At 46.2% G+C, this 22,688-nt stretch overlaps 1 protein-coding gene across 9 annotated transcripts in view; it reads right to left on the bottom strand.

The window, feature by feature from the left end:
* The window catches only part of HELZ (helicase with zinc finger), a 2,743,493-nt gene that overhangs the window by 2,462,588 nt on the left and 258,217 nt on the right, over positions 1-22,688 (bottom strand). For all 9 annotated transcript variants that reach the window (XM_069655034.1, XM_069655036.1, XM_069655035.1 and 6 more), the window contains exon 4: positions 7,851-7,975. In XM_069655034.1, coding sequence (XP_069511135.1) covers positions 7,851-7,975 — 125 coding nt within the window. The remainder of the gene's footprint in view (positions 1-7,850; positions 7,976-22,688) is intronic.

Genomic DNA, 22,688 nt, shown 5'->3' with positions numbered 1-22,688 from the left:
GTCCAAAGCAGCGGATACAGAAGTATGAGAATCGTAGAGTGTTTAAAGTAGAGAGCAGAGAGCAAAGAGTCACAGACGGAGAGAAGGGAAGTTTCAGTCGAGTAAGAGGTCGAAAGTCATATTGAAAACATGTTAAAATAGAGTTAAGGCTAACAAAGGAATAAACCTGGGATTAGACAAGACTGCTCAGATCTACTTTAACACAAAGTTAACACAGTTTGTTTTTCAGACTTAGTTTTCTTGGGATTTCCACGTATCCAATTTCTCGGGTGACTCAAGGTTCACCCTGGATCTCCCCCTGCCGGGCTCGGGCCAATTTATCCATTGTAACACAAACTTGCTTTAACGCAAAGCTTTCAATTGATCTCTCTCTATCGGGCTCGGACCAACTTTACCTACTTTGCCATCAACTTTCTTTACTGTAGCAACATCAAAAACTCAAATGCACACAGGATTTAGCTTAACCAATTGAAGGACCACTTAGATTCACAATCCTTTACCACTCTTTCACTTTTGTCAACTCTCAGCTGGACACCTTACAGAGGCCTTCAATTGAGCATGCACGTCAAAGGTATTGTATAGCTTGGTTTCAAAGTTCAATCACTCATCTGCAGTTCAACTTTACTTGCGTTGGTGGTCATACGCGTTTCATACAATGTTCGTTCCAGCACTCGCCATACAATGTTGCCGCTTGCAACCTTGGCTTCAACACAGACCGGTCTTGTATCTGGCTCCCCAACCCACCGGCTGTGTTGATTTCACTGACGCTGCTTTGTTGTTGGCGCTAAGTACAGTACAACGGCAGCTGGCGATTCTCCCCGCCTTGATTGACGAGGGAGGGCCCTGTGTGCCTCCGACACACAATGCAGGATTCCTCAGCCTGGTTTCATGGTTGCACGCTTATGTATTCGAGGCTTTATGAAAGTAACTTTAACGTCCCTCCTTTTGATTGCCTTCGGTTTCACTGTCTTTCTCCTATTGTTAAATTGCCATCTTGGAACTGCCGTTTCCACATCGGTTTTTCCTCGCTCAGAGTGTGCTCTTGTGCTCCGCCTTTTATCTGCAGGGGGTTTGGGGGGAGGAGGGGAGTGTAATGGAAGTCAGGTGTTTGTGACGTGAAAGGGGGGGGGGGGTTGAGGCCCCAAGTATCCTACCTGGTAGTATGGGGTAAAGGTGTTACAGGGAAGGGAATACCGCGTATTACCATCCAGTGTCCCACTCGCACTCCCCAAATACTCCTCACCGGGGTGCTCCTCCTGCACTGGTCCACCCCCAGGAACTAGATCCAAAGGCGATGGCTGTGGCCTGACCACCAGGATAATAGATCCACGGGGACTAGTGGGCGAGACACCTTCTGGTTTCTCACAAATGGGGTTTATACCAGCAACGCTCTGGGGGAAGAAGTGCCCTTCACATAGAGCCAAGGTGGGAGGTAATCCAAGACTGGGATGGCTTACGAAAAGGAAAACATTTAGGAAGAGGATATAAACAATCAAGATATGTTGGAAGAGAAGTGAAAAGAGCCGAAGTAGCTTTGTCCATTGGAAGAGCAAGAAAAGCAGAATGAGATGTTAGTGTGGCAATACAACAGGATACAAAAAGAGGAGTATTGAAACTACCGAGATCAGGACGAAGAACAGAAAGCTTAGCAACAGGAGAAGAACAACAGATAGAAGTAGAGAATATTGAGAAAAGAAGCAACTGACAATCTGAGGTGGAAACAGGGTAGATGGAAACCACAGAAATAGACATGGAAGTGAAAATAAGATCCAAGCAACAAATAAAGCTTGCAGACGACTGGGTGTACAGGAACCTGCTCCAGATGCTTTCTTTTTCCTAATGTTATGCATAGCCCAATGGACTATGGAACCTCATGGTTAGTGTCCATTTTCAGCCCTCCAGAGCTCTTCATTAACCGAAGGGCAATGGATTTCAATCAGCTGGATTATAGTGGTGATTCCAGCAAAGATGTGTGTCTCCACATGCCACAAGGAGCTGGAGGACCACTGAACAAAATTGAACAAAAAGAAGGAAAGCATCCTATGCTGCTTGGGAGCACTGGGACCGGTCCGATACAGAAGAAAAATGTGGTGGCAGAACAGCACAACAGTGTCTCGGGGTAATAACAGTTAAGCAGAGGTACTGTCCGCTGGTAGCAACTTTTGAAAGGCACAATGTTTCTCAGTTGTATTTGGTTTGTGTCGTAGACCACCAGAGTTGCTGGTCTGTCTATGATTGATGCTCTTCTGTCTGTGACCTACCTCAGTGTCTCCATGTTCATAAATGGGAAACAGTAAATGTTCTAAAAGCACCAATACAAGGCCTCTGCGGTCACTCAGAGCTTCACCTCGGAAATGCAAATTCACTAAGTTTAAGAGCAGTTTTCGTTTGGTAGAGATGAGAATAGCCCATGAACATCACCATTTGCATTCCATGAACCCATATGTGGGCACCAAGATTACCTACTGCACTGTTCTGAATTTACCAGGGGTATCTGTAGAGGTACCCATGGTTACCACCTAAAATGAGGTATCTGCCACCAACCAGCAGCACACTCATGGTTATGTAGAAGACTCCCACATGACATATAAGGTACTTGGTGTAACCAGACCTCAAGAGGCGTAGGGTCTTAGAAGCACACCAATCACATATGCCTCCCTGATAAGACCTCAGATTATTAATTAACAAGGAAAAGTCAAGAAGCCGGTGAGGGGGAAAAAAGCAAAATTCAAAAAGGGCTTCTTGCCAGAGGCATGATTTGAGAGTTTCAATCTGATGGAGTCCAGTTCCATAAATCCAATGCAAGAGTTCCACCCTGCTTTCCAAGGTAGAAGACAGCACTTTTGTTTTGTCGGTTGAGATCCGATTGCGAATAACCCCACCACAAGGAGCAATGCCTTCATTGCTAGCCAGAAATCCTAGACTTACAGGTAGTTTATATGCCTCAGGGTATCGAGAGTATGACCACAGGTCGTGTACTTTAGTTTCAAGGCTGGCATCAACACCAAAAATATACGATACAAAGATGATCAAGAATTTCGGGAGAGAGGAAAAGATGTCCCCCAACAATATGCTGAAGTTCATGAACCATCACTCCCTTTCCTACTTAACCCCTTAAGTACTAAGAACGAGTATGCTTGTCCTTTTTGTATACACATGATTAAAGCTCAGCAGTTAAGGCGTTATGCAACCAGGACAAATGGGGAAGGGATTCCAGATTCCAAGCATAAGCCAGGGCGGGCTGAGCAAAAGCTAGGAAATACATTCACCACCTTCATAACACAGGAAACAGTAAATCACCAAACTTGTGAGAAGCTAGTCATAAAGTAGCCAGTCATCACTTGAAGGAAACAATAAGAGGGATGTAATACCAAGTAGGCAAGGTCACAGTGAGTACAAACAAGGTAATGAATGGAGCAGAGGGGACAACTTGGTACCTAAGAAAAAAAGGAAACCATTTGCCATCAAAAAGCCCATCAAACGATCCTGACCAGAGAGAAAAGATGTAATGTAAAGATTTCCTCTCTACCAGAAGACTATGGTAGTGTCAGAAGGGACAGGGCATGAGAAAACAAAAGAGATCTAGGCACCAAATAACTATTTCAGAAGCACTGCAGACTATCCTGGAGATGCATGTTTATTTAGGTTTACATTTATTAAGGACACAAATACACTCGGGCATCAAGGCACTGTTACAACCTGTTACTCTCATATATAGTCAAAGGTCAGGTTCCAGTGGCAAAGTTGTAACAGTCCTGTTTAAAGTCGAGCGGCATAGCTGAATAATCAAGTTTTCAGTGCCTTTCTGGGGGACCAACAGGATTATACAGCTCTTAGATGTGGAAGGAGGGAGTTCTGTGGTTACTGCCACAGAAGAGAAGCTAGCACCACCACTAATTATCCTTTTGGATTTAGGTTTGACAAGCTGATGGTGTATGCACGTCTGACAGGTCTGGTGGACTGGGCTCTCATGACTTTGTGCAAAGTAGGGCGGCGCGTTATTAGATAGGCATTTGTGCGTGATAGGCAATATGTTAAACATAATCCTTTCCTTGACTGGCAACCAATGGATGTTCCTTCTTGCCTCAGTTATGTGCTCTCTTCTGGGAATGTTGAGATCCGCTCAGATAGCATAGTTTTGTAGCACTAGGAGCATGCATGTGGACGTTCCAGCACAGAGGGCATTGCAATAATTCAACTTGGCTCCAGGGATGGCTCTTGAGATGGTGAGGCAGCTGTTGGGGGTCGAGGGATGGTTTGGCAGCATTCATTATTTTTGTTGTGTAGGCGGCTGACTTTGCAATGGAATTGACCTGTCGTGTTAGGGAGAGCGTGGAGTCAAGGTACACACCTAGGGTGTTCAACTGATGCAGAGATAGATATCTGAAGCCCATCGATGCTGAAATTGGATTGGGGGGGATCCTAATTTTTGGATTATTATTGAAGGCCCAACAAGCAAAAACCCAGTCTCTTCATCATTGAGACACAGGCAATTTGATGCCATCCAGGCTTGTATAGTCAGGTAGATTTTGTTGAGGGCGTGTGAGTCTTCAGTGTAGTTGCTGTGAGTGGTACAAGAATTTGGGCATTACCGGCATAATTTGTATAGATGGAGTCCAGGAGATCGCAGAAGGGTTTGGTGAATACGGTGGAGATATGCAGGATCCTTGGGGCAGGATCCTTAATGTTAAGAACAGATAACAGAGCAAGTAGTCTCAAAGGCAGACATCCTGAAGTTGCCTGCCAGATTGCAGACAATTGAGTGGATGGAGAAAAGATTTGAATGCAACAGTAGGCATCCAGATTCTTTAGAAAACTAGAACCAATTGAACTAGAAACATTCCACTTTATGCTAAAAAACATAAGAAAAGTCCAAAAACAGGGGAGGGGGAGCAGGAGGAAAGGGGGAGGGGGCGGAAGAGGGAGACAATTACAGTATAGACTATTTCTTCTAAAACCTTTAGTGTCAAAAGCTTGAAATCTTATCAAATTACCAGTAAAGCTTCAAGGGGCACCTATATGCATTACCCAAATACATTACAAAATAATTTTTAAAAAAAATCTAAGAAAATCAACATTTATCCAAGAGTTCCAGGAAAAGAAGCAGTAGTTTTCTAACCAAGAAGATGAAATACAGTTATTTTACGAAAGGTAGTAAGAGAATTTTAGGTCCATCTACCCCTTTTGTGCAACATGTGTTAAAGTCCAACATTAGCGATGAGCAAAGAGATATGAAATCTGTGCAAATTCAACCTTTATAGATCATGTCTACTGCCCAGCACATGCATTACAGCTCTGATTCAATCTACTAAATGTAAATGCATTCTGCCTCATTGGTACCTGTACATCCTAAGCATATGCATAGGGCCATAAGCTGTCGCTGTGTTAGGACAGGCACTCCTGAAATAGCACCCTTTATGTTTAAAACCTTTACTTTTGCATACAGATTGCCATATAAATGCCTACATACTGAATTGTCACTTTTGAGATTGAAGCAGCAGGGAGTACCATGATGTGTAATTTGTGAGAATCTAATATTCTGCATGTTCTGCAACCTCCTGGAACAACGCATAGCATCTTTGAAAGTTAAATCCAATTTCTTTGGGCAATAACTGCTTCATAAGGTGCATAAAGAAGGTAAAATCCTGGCCACTTGGCAAACGGCCATTCTCATCCCGGTATTAAAGAAGGGGAATAGCTGTGACACTGGTAATTATCGTTTAGGCTCTATGCTAGACTGCACTGGGAAGCTCTTAGCTTCATTCCTTTTAAAGGAATTACAGAAGTGGGCTGAACAAGGGCATACTGGACAGATCCCACTGTGGGTTTTGCTCGGACTATTCCACTGCCCACAACTTGCTGTTTATGGATTACCTGGTTACACTAGTCCAGGGCCAAAACAACCCTCCCTATATGCTCCATGTATAGATTTTAACGCAGCCTTTGACACAGTCAGTAAGGAACTGCTGTGGTACAAACTAAAACTATTGTGTTGCCCGCCGAGGATACCGTTTTATCTTAAATTATTTCATAGGATTAATAGTGTGCGTGAGACTTGATGCTAGGAGATCCATTACTACGCAATTAACACAAAGTTGTGGGGTTAAACGGGGATGTGTCACGTTCCCCCTTCTGTATAGCCTTTATGTATCAGCTCTTCCCCTTTTTTTGACTGTCCCCCAAAAATTGATAACGCGTATTGTAAGGTGCAGGTTTATGCAGACTATCTGGTGCTACTAGATCATACCTAGCCAACGCTCTTTGGTTATATGCCAATAAAAACTGTCTGATAATCAATTAGGGATACGACACATGTTATTCTCTGCTAAGCGCATAGCTAAACCTAGGCTTATTGTCTGGGATATTAAAAGTACATAACGTATTATACAAATACTTGGGGGTTGAAATTGATGCAACCACGCTTTAAAACCTGCATAGACGTACGTACCAGGAAAGCAACACAGTTGACATCGCTAATATTGCAATTTGCCAAATAGAAGGGAGGCTACATGCTTGCGGGAGCAAGACAGTTAAATTTACAAAGCCTGTCCCAATTGTGTCCCTATCGCTATATTAAGACTTGAATTGGGAAGTGTCTCTCTTAAATCCCTGGTTTTCAAAAAGAGAGCCATTATGTACATTAAAATGTTGAATGAGCCTTCCAATCCCGTCTTACAGAGTTTAGAAACGTTGAGCGGAGTCTAGAATTAAAATATAGTTTCAGTAAGAAAATGAATACTCAGTTTAAAAATATAGGATGGAACCCGAATTTGGGGGGGGGGGTGCATTTTCTAATCTTCAAGCGCCTATTCAAAAATCATCTAGAGTTGTGGGATTGGAACGAAAATGTTATGCATTTGAGTTTGTCAAAAAGCTATGCCTTTGTGTCCTATGTGCTGTACGCATTCAAAAAGGTGCAGCTGTATTTGGATGTTTGTCCCTCAATTCATTTGAGGAGATTTATCCACCTTCTGCGGATTAATCTCCTGCCTGTCCTGCGTGTTCTGGGCCCGTCTTTGTCCCTTCCGGAACGGGATTGCTATTGCCCATTCTGCCTTAATAAAGCAAATGGTGAGACAGCTAAGCATGTCCTGACAGGATGCCCTAGTATGGGTACGTCCATATGCGTCACCTGGGCAAATCTGTACACCCCTTACACACTATAAAGGACCCCCTATTTGGAAAGTAATGTATTAGCACCTATAACACGGGGCTCCCCAAGGCCTTGTTTAGAATCTGGAAGGTGGTGGCCAAGCTTCTACCCATGGCACAGAATAAACTTCAGTTTCTGCTCTGAAATGAAGGGGGGCTCCGATTCTTGCATAATTCAAGTGCAAACCAACCAAATCCAGCATACTTCACTAGATTTCAATTAATTAATTCATGCATTCATTCATTCCATTCCATATCATTCCATCCCATTTGGCCACCAAGAAATTGGTCTATATTTTCTGTAAATGTTATCCATATGTTTAGTCTAAGAGTTTTAAATTGTTGAAATGATTTTGATTGATTGTTTGGATACAGTGATTTTATCAGTGTAATTTGAGGATGAAATTGTGTTTTCTGTATTATTTATTGTATATGTGTACAGATTTATACTAAAACTATATCACATTAAATAAATAAATGTCCCATCTCTTCCCCAACTCTGTCACGATTATCATGTAGCTTCAGCCATGCAATAGTAAGTACAGAGGTAGGTGGCACTCCATTCAAAGTGCTTTAAATGGCTTTATTTTGCAGAAAATGGATCTTAATCTATGCAACTTCAATCATTATAATATCAGGTCAGAGATTGTGTGTACACCACTCATTCTATAGCAAGTAGAAGTAACAAATCCTCTTACCAAGGATTCTCCCATCAGTGATGACGTAAGCACACTCGATACAGTTTGTAGTTTCCCTTCCAGGTGCAAGGAGTAAAGCACTGCATGGAAAGAGCCATCTCCCTTCGCCATGCCATCACCCAGAACTGCATTTTTTTTAAAAAGGAAAAAAATACACATTTTAGACAGCATACACAAAATCAAAATACAAAAATGGCTAGCATTTAAAATAGAACTCCATCAGTATACACCAGTAGGTCAGGCAATAAAAATATTAAAACGATTTGATGTTTTGTAAAATCGGTGCCTAGAGCACTATAGGCAGTTAATTTGGTCATTGTGAAGCTAAAACACCATTTGAAACTGAGAAAGATCAAGCTGGGAGGTAGAAGGTTCCAAAGAGTGACCAAACAGTATGATATGGAGCAGGCTCCAGAGCATCAGAACAGTTACACTTTGCCAGGACACAGTAGAAAAGAGCCAGGGAGTTGAAAAGATTGGGCAGTAGATCAATCGAAATTCTGCTGCAACGAAAGAATTTATGGGGCATGGACAAATGAATGTATAATGAAACCATCTTAAACATGATTCAATGGGTCAATACAAGGCCAATGCAAAGCTTTCTAATGCTAGACTGGATGAAGCAACTCCAGATGTATGTAGATATGGTTCTTTTTTCTTCCCTTTGCAATTGACAAACATAATACTCACAAAAAACATTGAAAAAGCTTGCCTTAAAATTTCTCCACAAACACCTTTATTAGAAAACTGAAACATTCAGGTTTAAGTTAAAAGCAATGCAGAGGAAGCAGGCAATAATTGCTAGTAAAGGTCATGCCGGATGATGGGTGGAAGATTAGTTGCATTCTCGATTTGAGTACTGAAATTCCATGTTCTAGGCTTGGAGGATGAAATGTGCATCGGTCTAATCGCATACAGTTGTGATGTTGCTGAGAAAGCAGGAGGGTTGACTTGCTGAAGGTGTACATAAATGAAGTTACAAAATATACTGAGTCTTCATTCATTCATTCGTGAAGACCACATAATACCTGTGAGGTAATTGATGGAACCCCTGAAAAGGCCTCAGTCAGAATAAAGCTAATGCAGGACTTGCCCAAAAAGAACCAGATTCCCCGAGAAGGAATATACCAGGAGGCATTGCCAACTGGGTGAACCAGCCTGGAACTGAGATGCCATACCGGTCCTGTGTTTTTTTTTTAAAAGAAACCCAGAACTGAGAACAAAAATGGGAATAGTTTCTTACCTGTAACTCCATTTCTCCAGCATTGGTATCTTTCATGGATTCACATGCTTAGAATATTCCCCGTCAGACTGGGACCCCTCGGTACACATATATAGCCTTTTCCTATAGGAAAACGTCTGACTTTTGTGTCCCATCTACGTCCTTTTGGGGCCCGCATACGCATGCCCCGTAGGACGTTGCGGTATAAAAGCCCCGCCCCCGCGGCTCCCTTCAGATTTCGGCCCTTCCAAAGTAGGAAGGGTCAAACCTATCAAGCATATACATTGCATTCCGGGGAGGCTGGCGGGCGCATGTGAATCCATGAAAGATACCAATGCTGGAGAAATGGAGTGACAGGTAAGAAACTATTCCCTTCTCCAGCATTGGATCTTTCATGGATTCACATGCTTAGAATAGATTGTATAGCAGTAAACCGGAAGACGGCGGTGAGAATGCAATATACACTCACAAAAATACATGCATAGGTACACAAGAAATAAGTTCACCCATATATCTGTACCTCCATAAAGCATACGGTCACCAACAGGTAGAAAAAACTCTCCACAGTGTAGAGCTTACCTTATTGAAACAGATGGTGCAGGACTGCTCTTCCCATCTGCACATCGTCCGCATGCTACCTCGCAAGGCAGTAGTGGCGGGTAAACGTGTGGGGCACCGACCATGCTGCATCCTGGCATATGTCCGTTAGCGGAATTCCTGCCCATAATGCTGATGAAGAGGACGTTGATCTTGTAGAATGGGCTCTAGGATGCCCTTGCAGCGGCCTCCCGGCCTTGGAGTGGCAAAACGCAATCGTCGACGAGACCCATCGAGCCAGTCCTTGCTTAGAAAGTGCATTTCCTCTCGTCGACAGACCATACGCGATGAACAGTTGTCGAGTAGACCAGAGCTCTTGTGTACGATGTAGGTAAAAGTTTAGGGCCCTCTTAAGGTCCAAGGTATGAAGAGCTTTTTCCGCTGCCGATGATGGGGTCGCGAAGAAAGTAGGGAGGACAATGAACAAGTGTTTGTGATACACTGTAGGAACATTCGGAACAAAAGTAGGATTAGTTGCCAGAACCACCTTGTCTTTAAAGAATCTTAGGTATGGAGGGTCAACGACCAACGCTTGCAGTTCCGAGATTCTCCTAGCTGACGTGATAGCAATTAAGAACGCCAACTTCCACGATATGAATTTCATGTCCGAAGTGGCCATAAGCTCAAAGGGTGGTTTCATTAAGCCTGCCAGCACTACGTTGAGAATCCATGTTGGTGGAAAACGTTTTACTGGGGGAAAAGTTTGAAATAAACCCCTCATGAAGTGTTTCACTAATCTGTCGCTGAATAAAGGAGACGACTGTCTCTTCCTCGTGAACCTAGAGATGGCCGCCAGGTGCACCTTTATCGATGTGAAAGATAAACCCCCCTCTGCCAAGTGAAGCAGATGAGGCAGAACTTGCTCCGGAGTCACCTTTAACGGGTGTAGACCTTGTTGTCCTCGACACCACTCACAGAACCTTCGCCACTTATAGGTGTAAGATTTGTTGGTAGAAGGGGCCCGAGCCGCTTGCAGAATTTTCTGGCAATCCTCCGAAACGTCTAAGGTACCAAATTCCGAAAAGTCAGGAGCGAGGCTGTGAGGTTGAGACTGTCCGGGTCGTGATGCCACACCGTACCTTTGTCCCGGGACAGTATGTTTGGGACTCTCGGAAACGCTATTGATTGTTCCAGCGACGGGTGAAGCGGGTCGGAACACCACGGTTGCCTCGGCCAGTACGGCGCCACTAGAATTACCCGGCAACTGTACCTGCGTATCCACTGCACCGTCCTCCGTATGAGGGGGAACGGAGGAAAAGCGTAAAGGAACTTGTCTGTCCATGGGAAGGAGAACGCGTCCCCCATGGAACCCTCCTGAGGCCATCTGCTTGCAAATTGCTCGCATTTCTTGTTTTCCTTCGCTGCGAAGGCGTCAAGTGGGGGGTGACCCCATTTCTCGAAAAACTTTCGTCGGCTGAACTGTGTCCATTTCCCATTCGTGTATCTGGGCCATCCTTATGCTGAGGGAATCCGCTTGCTATTTCCTCACTCCCGGGAGATGGTGAGCCACGATGGATATCTCGTGCTTTAATGCCCAATGCCACACTTTCTGGGCCTCCATGGAAAGGGTCCTGGAATGCGTCCCCCCTTGTTTTCACAAATAAAACATGGCCGTCGTATTGTCCGTCAGCACTCGTACTCTCGATCCCCTGATGTGTGGTAGGAACGCCTTCAAGGCCCATCGCACTGCTCTGAGCTCTAACACGTTGATGTGTAGGAGTGACTCCATTTGAGACCAACGACCTTGCGTTTGAAGAGTGCCCATGTGAGCTCCCCAGCCGGTTAGAGACGCATCCGTGACTATGGTTAGCTGGAACTCCGGTTCCTGAAACTCTGCCACCACTGAAGAGTCCGAAGCAGTTTGTCGTCCTCGATGATTATCTTGTCTGACCACGATCCTTGGGCCTGTGTCCACCGGTCCGCCAGGAACTCCTGAACTGGCCTCATGAATAGGCGACAGTTGGCCACCAGATGGATGCAGGATGCCATGGCCCCTAGGACCGAAACGTATTTTCTCACTGAAAGCTTGGTGTTTCGCCATAGTCGACTCGCCAGTTGATTGAGTTTTGAGATTCTGTCGAGGGAAGGCTTCACTAGCCCCCGTCTGGGTTTCGAACTGTGCCCCCAGGAACACCAACATTCTCGATGGCATCAGCGAGGATTTTTTGAGGTTTATGGCAAATCCCAGCTGTTGTAGAAGCTGCATGGTGGCTTGCAAACTTGTGTTGGTCGATGCTGGGGAGGATCCCCTTACCAGCCAGTCGTCGAGATATGGGTATACATGGTGGCCTTGCCTTCTTAGCCAGGCCGCTACTGGGGCCAGGCATTTCGTGAACGTTCTGGGGAGGTTTTGAGCCCAAAGGGAAGAACCGTGAACTGGTAGCGAGTCCTCCCTATCACAAACCTCAGGAACTTCCTGTGTTTCCGACACATTGGAATATGGAAGTACGCGTCCTGCAAATCCAGGGACGCCAGAAAATCCCCTTCTTGAACGGCTCGGATCACTTCCTGGAGCGTGAGCATTTTGAATTTTAGGCTCTTTAAGGACTTGTTGAGATCGCGTAAGTCTAGAATGGGACGCCATTTTCCGTTTGGGTTCTTCACGACGAAGTATCTTGAGTAAACCCCTGGACCCTTCTGTGATGCTGGAACTAATTCTATCACACCTTTTGCTAACATGAGTGTTACCTCTTGTTGCAGTACCCTCAGATGGGAATGAGCGACGAACGCAGGTGAAATGTGCGGAGGGCTGCGCTTGAATTGTAGAGAATGACCGTTCCTTATTGTGTCCAGCACCCATTGGTCCGTCGTTATTCGTTCCCATTCGTCGACATAGGCTGATACTCTTCCCCCCAGAATGGTGTGTTGCTCGTCATTGCTGATCTTTATTTTGCTTCTCTCTCGACGACGACGGATAGGATGGTCTCTTCCTGGAGGTCTGGAAGTTCCGGTGTCGGTTTGCTGTTTGGGAAGCATGCCTGTATCCCTGGGTGGGGTACGCCGACCTACTGAAGGATCTGTCTCCTGACGCAGAGAATCTGGAATTACCTGAAGCCCCTCTAAAGGGACGAAAAGACTTGTAGCTTCGGCCACTCTGGAGGGCACCCAATGAACGTGCCGTGTCCGAGTCCTCTTTCATTCCCTTTAGGGCCTCATCTACTTTCTCTCCGAATAGAAGGTCTCCCTCAAAGGGCATATCTAATACTTTGTATTGTACCTCCGGCCTGAAGTAGGTACACTTAAGCCATGACTGTCGTCGTAACACGACCCCATTATTGACTTGCTTGAAGCCCGATTCAGCGAGGTCCACCGCAATGTTTATTGCGTGATTGGAGGCTTCCTCACCCTCTCGGACAAGTAACATCGCCGCCTTCCTATGCTCTTCCGGAAGATGATCCAGCAATGGAGCCAGCCTGTGCCACATTTCTCTGTCGTATCTGGCTACAATAGCCAGAGAGTTTGCAGCCTTTACTGTAGTTGCTCCCACAGATAGCACTTTTTTGCCAAAGGCATCCTGACGTCTTGCCTCGTTTTCAGGCGGAGTCATGCACTTGTGCTGGGCCTTCGCTTTCCTCGCCGCTGCCGCCGACACCACTGATTCAGGCGTTGGTTGGGAGGATAAGCACTTGGTGGTAGACTCTGGAGCCAGTCCCGAAAAGGGGTGACGCATTGTCTGCAAACCTTCCTTCCACACGTGATCTAGTATGGGTATTGAAAACACTGACCTTCTCTTACCCATGTGGTCGAAAAGAAAACTGTCCTTTTTCTGTTCTTCCTGGGACAAACAGAATTCCTTACACGCCTTCTCCATCATAGAATGGAATGATGCAATATCATCCGGGGGGACGGGTGAGCCGGGCTCCTTGGGGTTTCTAACTCCACCTCTGACTCCCAGGCTGGATCCCTGGAGGGGGACGAGATATCCGACATGGCTCCTCTGTCAGACTCCGAATCTGGCAGCTCACCTTCCTCTTGGGGTGCCTGTGGTGCTGAGACTGGCGTGCGTAAGTGAGTCGGTGGACGGGACGGACCCGGCTTGTCGACGGATGACTGTGGCAGGTTTACCTGAGGTAGTCTCTGGTCCAACGACTGTTCTAAAGACTGAAGCGTGGACAGAATCTCCAACGACAAAACAGATTGAGGATTGAGAAGAGGGGCAGACACTGGAATTCCGGATCCCCTCGTCGACAACTTGTCAACCACTCGTAGCCCGAGGTCTGCCGGGCTAGCTATTCCCCCGCTCTCGTCCTCTCCCGAGGACAGCGACACTGCCTGTTCCTGCAGTAAAGTATCCGGAGGGATCAGATCGAAAACTTCAGGCCTCCAGGCTTCCTGTAGAACCACCGTCGACGAGGCCACCGTCCCAGTCGTTGTGACGGTAGATACCACATGTGTCAGTGGTAGGGAGGAGGCCGATGACTGGACCTCCGTTGACGACGGTGGCTTAGCAGGTGGTTTAGGCGGTCCCGCCTTTTCTGCACTTGGCCTGCTTTTACTCGACTCGCGACTCGTGGTCGATCTATGGTGATCGCCCGAGGGGGATTTCGGCCTTTCCTTGCCATGCTTTTTTGACGAGGATGACGATTTTCTCGTTGAAGATTGTCTAGCTGAATGACTCCGAGATGACTTTTTCTCTGCCGGTCGAGATTTCTTCGCCGGTGGTTCCGACGATACAGCGCAGTGTGATGTTTTTGCCGATTGTGTGGAGCCTACCTCCGAAGGGGGGTATGCCCCCGCTCCATCATTCAACCATGCCACCAGCCGTCTATTTCGGTCTTTGAGGGTCTTTTGAGAAAACCCTTTGCATATGTCACAGTTATCAGCCGAATGTTGAGGGTGGAGACAGTATATACAATCCATATGTCCATCCCCCTCGTAAACTTTTTTCAAGCCGCACGTCGCGCACGGACGGAACAGCGCCTTTCCCGACATGAAGGAAAAATTCACCTAACTCCAACTCCAAGTACATAACCTTGTACAAAATAGTAAGACGACGCGAGGAGATCCCACTACTTTGGAGACGGTTGAAATCTGAAGGGAGCCGTGGGGGCGGGGCTTTTATACCGCAACGTCCTACGGGCATGCGTAGGCGGGCCCCAAAAGGACGTAGATAGGACACAAAAGTGTCAGAAGTTTTCCTTTAGGAAAAGGCTATATATGTGTACCGAGGGGTCCCACGACGGGGAATATTCCAAGCATATGAATCCATGAAAGATCCAATGCTGGAGAACTCTAATAGCACTTGAAACTTCATTAGGGGAATCCTTTACCAGCTAAGCCACTGAGTTGGGGCGTGGGAGGGATGCAAGAAGTGAAATGTGCAATGTTTTCTAATAGTATTCAAGTAAACCAAAGCACCATGTTTTCACAGGTGCATTTTAAGACTGGAACTGTGAACTGATATTCAATATTCTACAGAGGATTGTGGGACGATTCATGGGATTCCATCACTTCTCCTTGCGGGATAAGAACTCCCTTTCCTTTACGGAACTCCCTCATAAAACCTCCTAAAGGACAACTGCAGGAACCCATCGAAACCAACAATCTCCTCCAAACCTACCAATCCGGGTTCGTCCCAGATGCAGCACAGAGACTGAAATCATACAGTTTGTCAAATACCCCCTCGACAATGGCCACCACCCCTGCCTCCTGGTTATACTAGACACCCTAGATCAGCGCATGGGAATGAGCGACCTTGTCCTATTGCTGGCTCAAATTCTACCTTGCCAACCACCAATCGTTTGTTCAAACAGACTACTCTAGATTGCCAATGCTACCCGTCACCTGTGGAGTCATGCAGGGTTCCATTCTCTCCCCAGTGACCTTCAATCTATACATAGAGCCACTGGGAGCACTCCTAGCCACACACACACACACACACACACACCATCCACCAATAAGTCGATGACACACAGCTTTACCTCAAGATCGACTCCATCAATGACATCCATAGGATGAAAACCTGCCTTTGGTTGATCAAGTCTAGGATGTCCAGTGAATACTTGAAGCTCATCCCTTCAAAGATCGAATTCCTAACTCCTCACCAACAGCACCAAACACCCAAACATACAGGCCTAGCTATCAACCAACAACGAGACTCTCGTCCCTTAATCCAATTACTGCTCGCCCTTACCAACAGCGGGGAGGTAACTCTTGCGACTCCTTTCGGGGGCAGTGTTTTTTCCGTTCCCCACATAACCAGTATGGAAAGGGGGTACGCCATGGTCCTTCGGACAAGGCGCAGCTGCCACCAGTACCAACAGAGAGGCCAGCGAAGAGGCAAAGGCAGTGGTTGGAACTCCACCTCTAGAGGCTCCCCAGCCTCCACTCAGAAAAGACTTTCCAGTCCGGGTCCCCTCCCATGCCTCCCCGGTCGAGGGACATTGAACATCTTTTCTTCACGCATGGGAGGGGGGTCACTTGAAACCAGTGGGTGTTCAAGATCATAGCCCACGGTTACTGTATCGAGTTCCACCGGCCACCTCGATACCGTCCAACATCCAGACTCCTATCGCCAGCACACCTGCAGATTCTGCTGGAAGAGGTGCAGATCCTGCAAGAAAAGGGTTCCATAGAAATTGTCCCCATTCATCAAGTAAACAAGGGTATTTATTCAGTGTACTTCCTTGTACCCATTAAGGATCTCACCATGCGCTCTGTGCTAGACTTGTGCCCAGTGAACAAATCTGCCAAACCACAAAAGTTCAGAATGCCACCACTGCAGGAAGTAATCCCCCTATTAACAGAGGGAAATTACATGGCAACATTTGGATATGAAAAATGCATGCTTTCAGATTCCAATGTTGCCAGCGCACAGAAAGTACCCAAGAGTCATGATAGAAAGAAAGCACAATCAGTTCAAGGTCCTACCCTTCGGCATTGCCTCAGCCCCAAGGGTGTTTACGAAGGTACTGGCAGTAGTAGCGGCTCACCTGCGCAGGCAGTCCATTCCAGTCTATCCTTACCTCGATGGCTGGCTAATAACAGGGGATTTGTACGGAATATGCCTATCAAATACCCAGAAAACAGTAGATCTCTTCAGTCTGGGATTCTCGATCAGCAAGAAGAAGTCCAACCTAGACCCCAGCTAAGTAAACAATTTCTGGGGGCTCTAATTCGGACCCAAGACAGGCTCGTCTTCCCATCCAATGAGAGGGTTCAAAACACGCTGTTCCAGATCCCTCACTATGTAGCCAATCACGAGGCGACCATACGCAAAGCCATGTGACTGTTAGGAATGATGGCCTCCTGCATTTATCTAGTCCCACACGCACGTTTGCACATGCACCCCATGCAAGAGTGGCTCTCGAGCCAATGGCGTCAGGCCAGCGGACAATGGGACGATCTAGTGGTGGTCTCGGCAGCCCTCGTTCTCTCTCTGCAGTGGTGGTCAAGGGAGAACCTCTTGCAGGGGAAAACCTTTACCACCACCGCAGTAGAAGCCACTCTCACTTTTAAAACCGTTTTCTTAGTGGCAATAACATCAGCCCGAAGGGTGAGTGAGCTACAGGCTTTAAATCCCGCAAGCCTCCTCATACTATTTTTCATAAAAACAGAGTGGTACTAAAGGTGAAGCCTACCTTTCTCCCAAAGGTTGTTTGAGTTTCATATCAATCAGAAAATAACATCACCATCTTTTTATCCTCCACCACATCCGGGGAAAGAGGAAGAAATATTTTTTACAAAGAGTTTTTACATTTCTAGATTGACCAAACTGCGGCAGAATGGCCAGTTATTAGTGGGCTATTCAGGTCATAAACTGTGCCTAGCCATCACCAAACAAACAGTCTCCAGATGGATTATTTTAACTATATCGGAATGTTACGAACTGGCCAGTAAAGGCCCGCCAGAACATCTAAGAGTTAATTCGACCAGGGGTGTTGCAACTTCATCTGCTTTGTAGAGGGGAGTTCCGATAAAGGTTATATGTGCAGCTGCCAGATGGTCGTCTGTGGACACGATTACTAAATACTACAGTCTAGACTCCTCCATGAGCCAAGATTCTATGCATACACTATCACATTAAAATGTACTCCCTCCTCCAAATTATGCAAACTGCTTTGCGAATGTATCAAAGATGAGGAATACGTGGGAGGACAATCCATTTGAAGAACAAGTTACGGTAACATTTCACTGGATGTTCCTCCCACGTATTTCTTATCGCCCCTCCCAGCCTACCCTGCAGTATAACGTCTCTTGCGGTTGCAGTCTACACTTTCCCAAGGGGAGTAACCGTCGAACAAGGCCGTGCTCCACTAGTCAAAATGGAACGGAGGACAACGGGCGCTGCACGTGCTACTTATACCTGCAGTGACGTCAAGATGGAGGCCTCCGAGGTACATCGACTTGACCAGGCATCAAGGCACAGCACCCTCTACTGAAAAATAAATTCAGAGGCAGCAAGCTGGATATTGGGAAATATTTACGATATGGAATACGTGGGAGGACACAATCCATTCGAAGGAGACCCTGTTTCTACATCAGCTATCTCAAAGTGGATCGTAAACTGCATCACACTCTGCTATACTCTTGCCAAGAGAGATCTGCCCTTCAAGCCTAGAGCACACTCTACTCGGGACACTGGGGCTCCCATAGCATTAATTGCAAATGTTCCTCTTGAGTCCGTTTGTAAAGCAGCAATCTGGAGTTCTGTACACACCTTTAGACAACACTACTGTCTAGATACACATTCTAGATCAGACTCAGGTGGGAAAAGCAGTGCCAAGACATTGCTTTGCTACTGTTCCTTCACACATCCCACCAACTACTCTGGGTACTGCTTGCTAGTCTATGCACAGCATGTGATTCTAAGCAGATCAACAAGCATCAGAAGACATGCATTACTCACCGTAATAGCATTACTGATGATTGTATCTGCTTAGATTCACATGCGCCCACCCTTACTCTCCTCTTGGAGTAGAAGGACCATAGACATCTTAAACCGTCTTCTCTCACTATACTCACTCATGATGTTCATAGGCTCCCTCACGGCAGAAAAAACACAATTGCGGGGACCTCGACGAGTGAGGGACTTTGGGTACACTACATGTCACGTTAGGGATAGTGTTACAAGCACGCCCATGTCGACTTCCTCCTTTCGATCCTCGAAAAAAAGATGCAATAATCCACGATTACCACTAGATGTCAAACTATATGAACAGCATGTGAATCTAAGCAGATACAATCATCAGAAATGATATTACGGTGAGTTTGAAGCACTTTCCCTATTAGATTAGTGTTGAATTTGTAAGCTAAATGTTTCCTTATGTGCATTTTGTTTGTTTGTCTCTGGTATATGTCCTAATTTTTACATGAACTGGCTCACTACTTGTCCTCATTGTGCTACATTTCAAGCACCCTTCGTGGGAATGCTTCTGCCATCTGTAAATGTGTTATTGGAAGTCATTTCCGATTGAAATCGACATCCCTGTTCTTCACATAAATACAAATACTCTTGACATAGCCTTAAGAAAGCTCATCTTGATCACTTCTGCAAAGATCAAGTCAGTATTACACCAGGGGACTGGATTTGTGCAGTGGATATGAAGGATGCCTACCTTTTGTATACCAGTCTATCCTCAGTATCATTGGTTCCTTCACTTTTTGGTGTTGAGTCATCCTTTTCAATACAAAGTAACTACCCTTTGGTTGGAGTACAGCACCACGTGTCTTCACAAAGATGATGATGGTGGTGGTGGTGGTGGTGACGGGGTCATCTGCGTCCTCAAAGAATTCATACACCACAACCTGGATGACTGGTTGGTCGGAGCTCATTCCCCCAAGCAGCAGATAATGCTATGTGTTTGCTGTTGGACCTCCTGTTCAACCATGGCCTCTCGGTGAACAGATGTCATCACTCTGGAATTGATTTTCATAGGCTTCAAATAAAATGCTGCCTTGGAGAGGTTTTTCCCTATGATACAGTTTTCAACTTTCAGGGCACAACTTCCTTGGAGTTAAACTTCTCTCCCAGCCTGGTGCTTCGGAAGTTTTTGGGACTGGAATCTGGTATTGTGTGTGCCTCGAGCAAACCTCTAAAAGCACCATACCCGGGGAGGGCGGGGGGGGGGGGTATTCTGGTCTTGTTGAGCTTTCAAATTGAAACTAAATTTGCCAATAACTAGCCACACGCATATAAGCAAATCATTATATTTTAAAAACTTACATAGCTAGGCCTATATAAAGTAATTTCTCATATTTCTATCAGTAACATTTTCTATGAGAAACATTGGGTGTATCTGCCGTATTTAAGTGGTGTAATCTAGGAACGAAGTTGGGTTAAAAAAAAGTCTTAATTTATTTTCAAACATTTTATGATCACTGAATACAGAGGGAGGGAGCCCGGAAATGATGATTTGGCATTTGATTCTTGTGAACCCAGTATCAGGGGTTGTTAAATCTTCCACAGCTACCAAGATATTATATTTGGCTTTTTTAAATGTGCCATTATGACAGACAGTACTTCAGAGAACAATACGTAGTGTCCTCACCCATACATGTTTCTGCAGGCTCACCAGAACAGGTTGAATGGCCCTGAAAGATGGTAGAGACCAGATCGGTAGATTCCCCAGGTTATTTCGATACGTGGCATAAGGAAGGCCGGGTCACCCAGAGTCCTCTGCAAGAATGGATGATTGTAATACCCAAAGAAGGTTCTCATTTAGTTAGAAGTCCCTGTTACTGTGTTAATACTCTTGACATTCTTTGGTGCAAATAATGATAAACCCAAACACAAGGTTGCCACTTCATGTCAGAACCAGATATCCTTATGCCCCCAGGAAACATTTCCTGCTACAAACGCGAGTGGAATATGCTGTTCTTTTGCCAACAATTGCCACTCATGAACCCGTCGGAAAGAGCTTTCCGAGCCTCACAAGCACCTGGAGAAGAGCCACTTACTATTGTGAGAAAGCCAAGGACTTGACAATGCTGAGTGACGGTGAACACGACAGCGGTCTATCTGAATCCAATATGGCACCTTCAGTTCAAGTAACCACTGCAAGCAAAGCAGCAACTGGTCCTGCTGACATATTGTTTACACGTGGGTTTTGTAGTTCCCTGATGATGGCGAATCACAGTTGCTCTCTCAAATGATTCCATCATAACGAAACAAATGACCAATCCTTGAAATCAGATCGGGAAGGTAGAAAGGAGGGGTGTGAGTTGGAAATGAAGATTATGGCATGAAATAACAGTGAAGAGCATAGGTCTTGTGTTGAGTAGTTGTGAGAGGAGAGACGAGGTGGAGGTGCATGCGAAGGCGGGAGGAATTGGGGAAGGTGTTGAAGGCGATTGAGGCACTGAGCAGACAGGCCAGGAGTGACCTGAAGGAAGTGAAGAGCAGACACAAAAGGTGAAGGACTAAGGCTGGGGGAGGAGTACACACAAATAGAATGAAGGAGAGTGAAGTGTGTGGTGGGGGAGGGGGGGGCACACAGGGGCCGCAAGGAGAGGAGTTAAGTTGGCAGGAGCAAAAGGGAGGCTGCTTTGCATAAGGCCTAAGATCTTAGAGAGGCTTCCCACAAGGGAGGACTTCAGAACCCACCAAAGGGGTTCAGCCTAAAAGATCCAGGGCCCAATGAGAGTACACGGGTCTGGGGCCTGGCTGACGATTAGACAACCAGACACTATGGGTGGCAGTATCATGCTTCCAGGAAGAGACACAATGAGCAAACATCTTAACTGACACCCAAGGACTGTGAATAAGGTTCTGTCAGAGAGGAGAGGCACACGAGAAAGGAAAATGGACAGAGGACCACAGTCCCAAGAAGAAGCTAGATTCTGTTTTTCGCTGTTTCTAGGGCATCGTCCACAGCTTTCCCAAACAAATTTGAGTCTCCCAATGGTTGGTTCATAAGTGAGGCCTGGGTTTCCGGTTTGAACAATGAGGTTTTGAGCCAGGCATACCTTTAAGAGGAATACCCTGGGCCAAGGTTCGCCCCACCGTCTCAGCTGCATCCAGTGTATTCCTTAGGATATTATGGGTGACCTGTTTCCCCCTTCCGAGACAACCACCAGCAGGCGTGATCATACCGGTTCCGGGTCTTCCTGGAGACCCTCCTGAAGTAAATTCCACTGCACATCACTATAGCATGCGAGAAGTGTAGTGTAGTGTTATTAATAATCCTGGTGGAATATGCTGCTGAGGGTGCAATACATTTACTGAGGGCGTACAGCATTTTAAAGTCTTTGTCGGGAGGCTGTTCTGAAGTAGGCAACGGCACCCGGCCCTCTTCCTGGTAGTAGTATCTCCTAGTGAATCTGGAGTGGCATGCCCCTGGATGTAGAACAGATCAGAAGGGGAGGGGCAAAACAATTTTTCGACCCTGGGGTTAACTGCCCTTTTAAGTGAAGGGGACAGTAAAGAAGGTGCAATACGCTTCTTGACGGAATTCGACAGGGGGATTGCCTGACCTGTGGGTGGTTTTTCCTTTTGAATGTCCTCCACAAAGTCACTATCCTGTACTGCCTCCTGAGTGACAATCTGGAAATGTTCTGCAGCCCTTTTCAGGATTGCATTAAATGCCATTTGATCATCAATTGGTGAAGCTTGTCTCGGTAGAGGCGAGGAGGTGGGATCAAGAAAAAGGGAGTCTAGGTCAGGAGTGGGGGTGGGTGAAAACCAAGGTGTTTCCTATGCAGGCTGATCTCGGCCCCAAACTGGACATGGGTTGGGTGAATCCTGCACAAAAGGATTGTACTGTTGGTCATAAGGATCCTCATAGACCTCTTCAGCCTCGAGAGAGCCCCTCAACGGACATGGCGCCGACAGCGTCAATGCCTTCTTAGAAGGCCTCACAGGCTCAGGCGGTCTCAACGGCATCGTGGACCGGGACCTAGACCTGGCACGGTTATGGCGATCACCTTTGTCTGCTCTGGACCTCGACGGCTCCTGATGATCACGCCAACTGCCATAGTCTGAAGGCCTGCGAGTGGTGGTTCTAGCTCGTTCCTTGGCGGCTTCTCTTGAAGGCGTGGACAGAACGGTGCCTTGCAATTCGAAAATCTCCATCATCTGC

Source organism: Ambystoma mexicanum, chromosome 3q, assembly GCF_040938575.1.
Source record: "Ambystoma mexicanum isolate Mex_15411 chromosome 3q, UKY_AmexF1_1, whole genome shotgun sequence".
NCBI classification, from domain to species: Eukaryota; Metazoa; Chordata; class Amphibia; order Caudata; family Ambystomatidae; genus Ambystoma; species Ambystoma mexicanum.
The sequence above is the reverse complement of the archived record's forward strand: the minus strand, read 5'-3'. Positions and strand labels throughout refer to the sequence as shown.